The sequence below is a fragment of the Pleurodeles waltl genome, chromosome 5, assembly GCF_031143425.1.
Source record: "Pleurodeles waltl isolate 20211129_DDA chromosome 5, aPleWal1.hap1.20221129, whole genome shotgun sequence".
Taxonomy (NCBI): Eukaryota; Metazoa; Chordata; class Amphibia; order Caudata; family Salamandridae; genus Pleurodeles; species Pleurodeles waltl.
In genome coordinates this window covers 299,841,528-299,853,278 of record NC_090444.1, presented here as the reverse complement: position 1 = coordinate 299,853,278, position 11,751 = coordinate 299,841,528, and the positions used below count along the sequence as shown (strand labels likewise).

Here is an 11,751-nt window from a genome sequence, read left to right as displayed (position 1 = left end):
GCTGTGAATAGGGCTGTGCTTATCCTTACACAAAGCAGTCCCCAACCCCCTGGAGTGTGTCTGGTGCCAGTACAGGGAGAGGCAGGGACTTGTCCACTACAAATAATTTCTTTTGAAGTTTGCCTACCTCAGAGGCAGGAATGAGTAGAAGTATTGGGCCTCTGAAATCAAAACTTCAGAACACTTCTGGACTGAGTAAAGTCTGCACAGAGAAGAGCTGGATGCTGTCGGAGGAACTGACACTCTCCCTTTTGCTTTGCGGTGCTGGCCTGCTGCTTGCTGCTTCTGCCCTTGGAGTGAAAGGACTGGACTCTGCTCTCTACATTCCGCTGTGCAAGGTTCTCCAAGGGCTTGAACTGAGCTTGCCTCCTGTTAAGAAGCCTCAGGGACATTAACAACTTCATCTGCCAGTGCCTGGGCTCTTCTGCTGAGAGTCCTGACTTGCCAAGTGGTGCCAAATCCAGTCCCTGGGCCCTTGGAAGTGGAAGTTGGTGACCTGAAGAAAAATCCACGCACCAGGTCGTTGCGGCAGAAAAATCGACCCAGCAATTGTACCACGGCTGAAAAATCAACAAATCGCCTTTTTTGTGGCTGCAGATTCGATGCATCTCCTGCCACAGGGCGGATTCCTCTTTGCCATGCGTCTGGATTTTTCACGCATCACTCCTAGGTATCATTTGCTTCTTCGACACTGCACCGCAGTAAGGATTCCACGCATTGCCTTTCCTGCGAGTTAAAAGAATCAACTCATCACTAATCTGGCGGAAAAAGTATCAAAGCATCTCCAACCCAGCAGGAAAATAATTGATGCATCGCACGTCCGGCAGGAAAAGAATCAATGGATCACTTGCTTTTCTAACACATCACCTCCTTTGCAGCCTGCATCGTTTTGGTTTTTGGCGCATTCAAGGTACTGTGTGTTATGATGATACAACCATTGATTCTTCAGGATTAAGACTCTTTTAAACCTTAAAAGTAATATGTCTACATGTGTATGTTGGATTTTTGTCATTTTGGTCCTGTTTAACTCAGATAAATATTGGCTATTTTTCTAAACAGGTTCTGAGTCCCTTTGTGATGTTTTCACTGTGTTACTGTGTGTGTGTACAAATACTTTACACATTGCCTCTGAGATAAGCCTGACTGCTTGAGCCAAGCTACCAAAGGGGTGAGCAGGGTTTATCTTAAGCGTGTGACTCTCTTACCCTGACTAGAGTGAGGGTCCCTTCTTGTACAGTGTGTAAACTGACTGCCAACTAGAGACCCCATTTCTAACACTTTCCTTATGTCCTTCATATAGTTAATCTTTTTAGTTCTGTCTTTCATTATTTCTTTCTCAGTCTTGCTTCTTGTCACCACTCCTTTCTCTCTTTTCCTCTTGGTTTTGCATCCTTTTATCTTTTTTTCATTTTCTAGTTCCCCTTTCTTATTTTTCTGTGTCTGTTTGTTCCAACTCAGTCACTTACTATTCTTCTTTTTCCCTCCTAATCCTTATATCTTTTTGCCTCGATCCTTCTCAACATCTTCCAATATTTTTCTTTTTTTTCCCTTTTTGGAGTCTCCCATTTCATTTTCCACATTTTCTTTCTTTCTTTCTTTCTTTCTTTCTTTCTTTCTTTCTTTCTTTCTTTCTTTCTTTCTTTCTTTCTCTCTTTCTTTCTTCCTTCCTTCCTTCCCACTTCCCCGTTCCTACTCTACTTCCTTTATTTCCAGCTTCTCTTATTTTTCTTCTACCCTGTCATTTACTATTTTCCCATTTTCTTCCTTTTCATTATCTTCATTTGGCTATTTCTTTTTTTCCTTTATTCTCCCTTTGCCTTTCTTTTTCCCTTTTCATTCTTCTCTTTCTTCCTTTCACCTCTTCGTACCCTCCATCTCCCCTTGCTTTTTTCCTCCTATACTTTCTTTCTTTCTACTTCCTCTCTTTTCTTCCTCTTCCTTTTCCCTTTCTCATTTCTTCCATCTCCCCTTACTTTAACCTTTCTTGCTATTCTTTCTTTCTTTGTGTTTTTCTTTATTTCTTTATCTTCACAATTGTCATTTTTCTTCTTTTCTTACTCTCTCTCCTCTATTTCTCATTTATCTTTGTTCTTCTTTTCTGTCTTTCTTCCATTCTCCATTTCGACCTTTCATTTTAAGAATTTCTTCTTTTCATTCTTTCTCCTCTTTTACTCTCTTTTTGATTTTTGCCTATCTTTCCATTTCTTATGTTTCTTACTTGTTTTTTTGTTCTCTCCCTTGCGTACTTCTTTCTTTCTCCTCAGCTTTGCTATTGTTCATCCTTCTATGTTTTAATTTCTGTCCTCTCACCTTATCCCCATTTTTCAAATTCCTCTGTCTACACAACTGTAGTTGATTCATTTAGCAGACTTCTGCTCCCCCCCTCAGCTCTGTCATGGTTTTATCTTAGATGCATTTATGAAGGGGCCAACATAAACACTAATCGGGTTCAGTGGTGAAACCTAAAGCCCCTCTTTAAGTCTCCCTTCCCACTCAAACTTAACTGCTGCTGAAGCTGGAATTTCACAACGCCAGTAGTAGGAAGGGATACCTTTAATCACCATATTAAAAGTGACAGTTGTCCCGCCCCGGAAATGACGTCATATCCGGTGGCTGGGACTTCCGGTGTCCCAGAAAGCCCTCCCCGGAAGTGACGTGCATGGGGGTGTCACGTGGTTTGTGAACACGTGGTGTCCCGTGTCTGGGTCCTAGCCCCTGGGTTTTGGCCTATGAGCTGTGTAAAAAAAAAAAAAGTATGACTTAGTGTTGTGCAAGTGGTTTCAGAGCCTGAGAGGGACAGGTCTGGACATGTCAGACATTCATGCCCAAGTGCCAGTTAGGGGGCCTCTGCACAGGGCTGCAAAGTGGGCGGTCTGGTCAAACCTCCACACTGTTGGCTAATCCAAAAAATAAATAAAGTGGGAATGGTCAAATGCTGCTTATGTTAGAGCCAGCCTATCAATGTAGAGAGGTAAATCTAAAACAGAGGTGGGCCTGCATTCTTTCATGGGTTCCCAGATGGTTTAAATTAGAAAACTGACCATGTAATTAAAAGTTTGAAACACCCCAGAGTTTGTTGTGACATGGCTAATCTAAAACAGAGATGTGCCTGCGTTCTTTCAGGGGGTTCCAGAACTGACCCAGTAATTAAAAGTTTGAAACACAACAGAGGTTGAGGGGCATGGCTGATCTAAAACAGAGATGGGCCTACATTCTTTCCAGGGGTGACAGAGGTGGGGTTAAATTAGAAACTGACCCTGTAATTAAAAGTTTGAAACACAACAGATGTTGTTGTGGCATGGCTAATCTAAAACAGATATGTGCCTGCATTCTTTCAGGGGGTCCCAGAACTGCCCCAGTAATTAAAAGTTTGAAACACCCCAGAGGTTGTTGTGACATGGCTAATCTAAAACAGAGATGGGCCTACATTCTTTCCAGGGGTGACAGAGGTGGGGTTAAATTAGAAACTGACACGGTAATTAAAAGTTTGAAACACAACAGAGGTTGAGGGGCATGGCTGATTTAAAACAGAGATGGGCCTACATTCTTTCATGGGTTCCCAGAACTGACCCTGTAATTAAAAGTTTGAAACACAACAGAGGTTGTTGTGGCATGGCTAATCTAAAACAGAGATGGGCTTACATTCTTTCCAGGGGTGACAGAGGTGGGGTTAAATTAGAAAACAGACCCAGTAATTAAAAGTTGAAACACACCAAAGGCCAACTATTGCTAACCTATAACAGATGCCTATTTCCAGGTCCCACCAATCACAGAGCCCAGGCATAATTACCACTGTGATCCTAGTATAAGAACCCCCCAACTTCACAGGCCTCTTTTTTTCTGAACTACATACTGACATTTGTGGCAAGCAGGGACGCATCAGGACATAATGGCTGGAAACATGAAGGGCAGAGCTCAGACTGGTGATGCTGAACATCTTCTACTTAAGGTCTGTAACAGTGTGATGTGTGTATGTGTTTTACTAAAGTTTAACAATGACATTAGCACCAATCTGTTTAACTATACATAGAGATGTAAAATGCCTGCTTTTAAAAAATAAATAAAAAATAAAAAAAAATGTAAAAGCTGCTATTAGTGTATTTTTGAGATACTGTAATTACTTTGTGGGGTGATTTTGTTTAAATGGTACTAGTAGGGTCTTGTGCTATGTATTTGTCTGTATTTTTATGGGGGCGCAATTATTTTGGGGAGTGTATTGGTACTGCTTAAATTGTACCTGCTGGTTCTGGACCTGTGTATGGACATGTATTTTTGAAAATCTGCACTCATTTTGTGGGATGGTGTTCTTTTAATGTGTACTTGCTGATTCTGGGGCTGTGTATCTGTCGGTATTTTTTAAAGTCTGCACTTGTTTTGTGGGGCAGGGGTTGTTTAATTGGTACTTGGGGGTTAATGTGCAATGTATAGGCATGTATTTCAGGGCGAGTGCACTTACGATGTGGGGTGTATTTGGACTGCTTAATATGTACATATTGGTTCTGGGACTATGTAGGGGCCTGTATTTTTGTGGGGTTGCACTTATTTTGATGGCAGTTTGGTGGGCTTATTGTGTACGTCATGGTTCAGGGGTTGTGTAGCTAATGGTATTAGTGGTGGGGCTGTATTTAATTTGTACAGGAAATGTTATGTGGCTCTTTATGTATTTTTTTATGTGTATTTTATGGTATGGGCCAGTATTATATGGCCGCAATAGTGTGTTTAAGTGGTGAGCTTTTGGGGGTGGCCTAGTTGTTAATTTTAGAGCTCAGCGCAATGAGTTCCGGGGTGCAGAGCTCTAAAATTAATAACGACGTTCCAAGGGGTCAACCATAGCTCTGGGGGGCCCAGGTTATGAACTTTTGCGGCGTGGCTCTCAAGAGACCGCGAGGCCTCTTGAGAGCCGCGCCAAAATGTTCATAGCAAGGGCCCCCCAGAGCAGGCCTGAGCTCTGGGGCCCTTGTGATTAACTTAGCAAAACTGGTCTCAGAGGCCACTAGGTCTCTGAAAGCTGCTTTGTTAAGTTAATCACTAGGTTCCCAGAGCCATACTGCGCTCTGGGGCTCGAGTAATTAACTCAGCAAAACTGCTCCCAGAGACCTGCAGGTCTCTGCAGGTCTCTGAAAGCAGCTTTGCTAGGTTAATAACTCGTGGTCCCCAGAGCCGGTCTGTGCTCTGGGGACCGGTGTTATTAACCTAGCACAACGGCTTTCAGAGACCTGCTGGTCTCTGAAAGCCGCTGTGCTAGGCTAATAACGCAGGTCCCCAAAGCCGTCCTGGGCTCTGGGGACCGGCGTTATTAACTTAACAAAACGGCTCCCAGAGACCAGTTTTGCTAAGTTAATAACGCCGGTCCCCAGAGCCGTCCTGGGCTCTGGGGACCCGCGTTATTAACTTAACAAAACGGCTCCCAGAGAACTGCAGGGCTCTGAAAGCCTCTTTGTTAAGTTAATAACGCGGGTCCCCCAAAGCCGTCCTGGGCTCTGGGGACCCGCGTTATTAACTTAACAAAACGGCTCCCAGAGACCTGCAGGTCTCTGAAAGCCGCTTTGTTAAGTTAATAACGCGGGTCCCCAAAGCCGTCCTGGGCTCTGGGGACCCGCGTTATTAACTTAACAAAACTGTTCCCAGAGACCGGGCTGTCTCTGAAAGCAGCTCGGGTTAAGTTAATAGCGCGTGTCTCCAGAGGCTGTAAAAGCCCGGAGACAGCGTTATCAAGTTAGGAGATCTCTTCTCGGAGGTCGCGATGCCTCCGTGAAGAGATCTCCTAACTTGATAACGAGGTCTCCGAGCGTTTACAGCCTCGGAGACCTCTACCGGCAGTTTTTTTTTTTTTAAATGGGTTTATTAACAACGCGGCTCTCAGAAGCCGCTGGGGAACACCCCTGCGGCTTCTGAGAGCCGCGTTGAAAGTTTAATTAGAGAGAATGCCGTGCGTGTTTCAGCGCGGTATTCTCTCTAATTAAACCATCCGATCGGATCCCCAAGACCTCGTGGGGTTCCCAAGGTCTCGGGGATCCGATCGCTTGCCGCCAGAGTGCGGCATTTGCTTGTTTAAAAAAAAAAAAAAAAATATAGTAATGGCGCGAGGCCCGGGTCTGTGGGGCCCTGACCTCGCGCGCTAGGGCCCTAGGGCCCATACAAATATAAAAAAAAAGAAATAAAAATGAATAGCGTTTTGGGGGCCTTGGGATTGGGGCCCCCAAGGCCCCATAGGGCAGCATTTAAAAAAAAAAATACAAATACATATATGAGGTCCCTGAGCACAGGGCTCAGAGACCCCCAGGCCGCCATGTGGCAGCCTTTAAAAAAAAAAAATATATATATATATATATATATATATTTATTTATTTATATATATATATATATATATATATATATCTGTGTGTGTTTGTGTGGCAAGTGTGGACAGGGGTTTAGGGGCCTACAAGGTCGTTTTTTTTAAAAGCATATAAATAAAAAAAAATATTGAAATAAATTAAAATAATAATGATTAAAAAATAACTATCCCTGCTAAAAGCTTTTCAGACCCCTCAAGTACCCCACACCACTCACCGTAGTTCAGGATGGCTTTGGATCTGATTTTGTTGCCTTGAAAAAACCCAGGACCTCACACATGTTGCATCCACATCCGGCCATTTTCTTTTTCTTTTAAAACAAAGACTGTGTGGTGTTGGAATTGGCTCAGCTAGGAGTTTAGACTGAGCTCCGCCCCACACATGGTTCACAGCCTTGTTCAGCTAGGGTGAAAACCAGGCCTGGATCCTAGGATCCACTTTCCAGTCTATGTCTTATAGAGACAGTCCTAGAGGTAGTATTATGCAAGAGCGCCACCATGTGGAATTTGTTTATTAAACCGTGTATAGTTTTTGAGAAAAGTTTTACAGTTGTCAATATGTATTTATACTTACAGAACATAGGGATTCAACAATTTGAATCTTGATAGATACATTTTTTTTTAAAAAAAAAAAATTTTTTTTATTTATAATTTTTTTTATTTATTTATTATTATTTTTTTTTATTTTTTTAAAATTTATTTTTAAATTTTTTTTTTTTTCTTTTTGTCCTACCCTTGTTGTGCTTTTATGAAGGGTTCGGACGTAGAAGATGAATTGTGGTATGTTTAAAGGTAAATCTGTCTCTCTTGTACACAGGACTGTCAAGAGTCTGGGGAACCCCCTGTGCAAATGGAGACCGTGCAGCAAGGTGAGTTACAGGACCTTGGTCGTTCTGAACGACGTTGTCAGGAATGTTATTTTTTTATTTTACTTCTAATGGGCACCCATGTGTTTGCATAGGTTATGATGCAGAACTCAGGTGCGCGATTGCCTCTCTCCAACAAATCCTCCATGTTCAAGAGGGGTCAAGCACCTTGTCACAGGATAACGTTTCTGCAGGTATATATTAGGGGTCTTTTTGTACCCCCATTGAAAACCTAACAGGGTCTAACAATCAGACCTATATTTGGTCATCTCAGTGAGTTCGTATAGTCTATGTATTATATTGTATGTGTAACATTATTTTTTTATGTTTTTTATCCCGAGGGGCTCCTATGGATGAAGCGAGCCGGGATATGGATGGAAAGCTTAAAAAACAGCCCCGCAAAAGGAAGTCCCCTGGTTCTAAGGACGGCCCGCCCATTAAGAAGGGACCCTCAAGCCGGAAAAACCATGGTGAGTTTAAGAAAATGTAGAGTTTGGTGTATACAGTGCAGCGTGTGTCTAAACGTCTTTCCGACCCATAGGTATAGCCGCTCTAACTAGCCCTAATCTATATTTTGCTATCTTTACGTCCTAGAATCATCACACCAGAGCTCCGGAGACGCCTGCCCTCAGCCTAAGCCGCGGATGTCATCTTTAAAGGTCTACACTGGGACTGTTCAAAACCCCACAAAGTCATCGGTACTCGTGAGCCAACCAGAGCACCGAGACCCGCCCTGCAACATCTCCACATCCGTCGCTCCTGGACCAGGTACAACTCATAACGACACCACATCATCCATCATAAAGGGAATACCTAGTACAGCGGGCACTTCTGCAACAACTATCCCGGGTTTGGGGTGTGACCATCCGGACATTATCGTTCTTACAACACCAAGCGCCCAACTGATTGCACCTTGTGAAGCCTCTGGAGGGTCCCCAAAACAGTGCAGCAACCCTAAAATAAATCGGCTGTCCTTAAAGAATCGTAGGAAGAAGTTCCAGAACCCTGAGCAACAATCTGGGCCTCTAGACCTGTCTTTTAAAAATTTTGTTAAGGTACAACCGGCTCCCCCTAGGGCCCAGAGTTCTAATACCGGCGTGTCTGGCCTCGACCTAACCTCTCCAGGGTGTACAACTATCCCCGCTGTGTTATGTGACCCTTCCATGGAAAATGATCACCCTGCAGAGGATCCCTACTCCCACTGTATAGAGCTTCTTAAGGCTCTAGCTGGTACTACCCAAAGTTCTGAAGCCCCGGCATCCCCATGTCTGATGTCCCCCGATACACCCCCGGGGGCATACGACCCCACCAGTCCTGCGCCAAGTGCCCGTGCGCAATGGTCTTCACCATCATCATCAATATACCCCGACAGCAGTATAGGGTGTAGCGGAACGCAAAATCAGAGTTTTGGAACACCCTCGAGCGATGATCAGGGCTCTCAAACTCCTGGATGTTCACACTGGAATCCTGTTTTTACGGCCCGCTCTGATCCCTCAGCCGTGATTGGGGGTGATAACAACGGCCGCTGTCCTATAACTGGGGATGCTCAGGGAGTTGGCAATCACCCCTCTAGTGTCACAAGTACTGGCCTTGAAACAAACCTTTCAAGCCGGGCTAGAGTTCTAGACAACTACGTTAAAGAAATCCATCATTCGTTCAGACAGTTAAAATGCCAACTCCGTCTAAAAACTTTAAAACTATGTAAGAACGACGGTAATAGAGGGGCATCCAGAGCTAGCATAAAGGTTTTAAAACAGCTGATGGCTCGGTGTAGAAACACAATGGCCCAAACTTGCGCTTCAACAATTGTGGCCATGGGTAACATCCCGTCATGACTAGGTGAGCGTACATACCCGGGGAATGTTAGAACTACATTTACCAGTACAGGGGGCCATAGGTCTAAATATGAAAAGAAGCCCCAGCACCTGCTTAGTAGAGCTCTAAGAGTTTTACGAGCGCTCAATAGTCAGAGGTCATGTCAACCCCCAAGCCCTGCACCCATAAGACCTCAAAATATAGAGTTAGGAGGTGCTGCGGGTCTTTACAGGCCGTCTGGGGGTGGCGGTCCGAGCCGTCTCAGCCTTAAGCAGTCTGGAGGAGCCCCGTCCGAAGTCGGTGTAGTGTCAGTGTCACCACTTGTAAACAAGCCAGACATTGTTCAGATCGGCGGGGGTCGTTTACCAAAAACCAGATGGGCCCATAAGAAGCCAGAGTGGCTTGGTAGCTCTAGAAAACGCAAGCTGGTAATAAAAAAGTTAAAGAAAGCCAGACTCTGCGTTACCAGAAGGTCTAAAAACACACCTACATCTAACCACACCCCTGGGAGCTCTCCAACAACCAGTAATTCTCAAACTGAGGCTTCAGAACCAGTTTTTATGGAAAGTGTGAGACGGTATAGTCGTGTTGTAGAGCGGTTTAACGCTACAGAACACTATGAGGAGTTTAGGTTCGTTAACCTAGATCGCCTACACTCCTCAGATCATGGCATCATAGCTATACATCAGGCTGTGCAAACGCTGATCGAACGATTGTTACACGATGTGGGTCCTAATGATTTCTTTCAGATGCGTTTTCAGGGACAGGGTCTCAATAGTCCCCTGTTCACCAGACGGTCATCTCGGGATGTGTTTGACGCTGTAACGTTTTTAGAAAACCTATCTAAACTTTTACAGAGCAAGGCTGAATTACTGGCGTACGGGTCCTTTAGAATCATCTCCCTCGTTGTTAGGGGGCGCGAGGGGGGTGCTTCCAGAGCCTTAAAGAGCGTTATGTACAGTAAAATCATTGACAAGAAATCACGGTGGTTGCTCGATTTTAATACCGGAGCTACCAACATGTGTCTGGCCGCAAGCATTGCAGGCTTATTGATGGACCGCTCTACCCCAGACGCCGTCATTATGGCTATGGCTGTAGCAGCACATGAGGCGCTTCAGATACCGACTGACAAAATGGTCGGTTTTGGGGATCTGGGACTTTTTGAGAATCACTTCGCCGTGACGGTTAAAGTTCTATACCATGCAGGTTCTTGGAAGTACTTCACTACCAATGAAGGTGTGAAAAACAAGACCGTGTATGTGCTACACCATGAAAACCACTTTTACGGTGTCTTGAACCTGAAGGGTTTTCTAGGCGCCAAGTATGTGTGTGAGCATTGCGATCACATATACAACAACCGGACCAAACACCAGTGTGAATTACACTGTAAAATGTGTCAGAGGGACGGTTGTGTCAATGACAATGCTCTGAAAGTGAACTGTCCAACGTGCAAGCTGTTTTGTCGGTCGCAAGACTGCTTAAACACGCACATAGGCCTCGCCCAATGTGTTCTTAAAGCCGACTGTGGGACTTGCGGCCGTTATAAACCTGTCGATCACAAATGTGAAGGTATGCAGTGCCCTAGGTGTACAGCTCCTTTTATAGCCGGAACAACCCATGAGTGTTACATGCTCAGAAGTCACTACCAGAAAAAAACAGAAGACTATATCGTATTTGACATAGAGTGTACGCAAGAGACGGGGGTGCACCAACCAAACTATATTTACGCCCACCATCTAACCGGTGATGGGAGCTGGGAGTTTGAAGGTCGGACTTGCGTGAATGATTTCCTCCTCACATTTATGCAACCCCGATACCAGGATTATACATTTCTGGCTCACAACTCCAAAGCATATGATTCTTTTTTCATTATCAGGGACCTGATACATGAAAAGCTTCCCGTTAGTCTCATAACCCAAGGTTCCAAACTAATGCTGCTTAAGGTTGTGCCTTTTGACATTAGGTTCATAGACACCTTGAATTTTCTGCCCATGAAGTTGAGCAAACTGCCAAAAGCCTTTGGGTTTGAAGGCTGTAAAGGTTATTTCCCACACTTTTTTAACACATGGGCTAATCAGAATTACTTCGGGCCTATGCCTCCGCCCGACAGTTATGGTTGCGATTATATGATGCCCTCTGAAAAAGAGAGTTTTCTACAGTGGTACGATGAAAACCGTGAAAAACGGTTTCATTTCCAAACTGAATTGAGAGCATACTGTCAGGCGGACGTTATGATATTGCGAAAAGCATGCAACCTATTCAGAGATGTTGTGGTGGCTATGACGAAGCGGGTCGTGTTTATTGAAACAGATCCGTGCGAGCGTGAAAAAAAAATAACTGTATACCTGGACCCATTTCAAAACATTACTCTGGCTTCAATGTGCATGTCTATTTATAAACACATGTTTTTAAGGTCTGAAACTATCGCCTTAATACCACCTGACCTCTATAACGGCAAGCAGAAACGTTACTCCACACCTTCTATTCAGTGGCTCATGTACGTCTCTGCGAATGAGAGCATCTTCATTCAGCACGCTTTGCAGGGCGGCGAATACCGTCTAGGCCGCTACTATCTAGACGGGTATGCATTAATTAACGGTGTTCCAACGGCCTTTGAGTTCAACGGTTGTTTTTACCATGGTTGCCCTCAGTGTTACAAACCCCATGAATTTAATAGACTGCAGGGCACCACGTTTGAACATCTGTACCGCCGGACTCTGGCAAAGGCGCAGTATA

The 11,751-nt window shown here is 44.4% G+C and overlaps 1 protein-coding gene across 1 annotated transcript in view; it reads left to right on the top strand.

Moving 5' to 3' along the window:
* The first annotated feature begins 7,049 nt into the window (after positions 1-7,049).
* Positions 7,050-11,751, top strand: part of LOC138297023 (uncharacterized) — a 29,993-nt gene continuing 25,291 nt past the window's right edge. The window contains exons 1-4 of the mRNA XM_069236541.1: positions 7,050-7,203; positions 7,296-7,394; positions 7,542-7,670; positions 7,795-8,430. Of these exons, the coding sequence (XP_069092642.1) occupies positions 7,185-7,203; positions 7,296-7,394; positions 7,542-7,670; positions 7,795-8,430 (883 nt within the window). The 5' untranslated portion in view covers positions 7,050-7,184. The remainder of the gene's footprint in view (positions 7,204-7,295; positions 7,395-7,541; positions 7,671-7,794; positions 8,431-11,751) is intronic.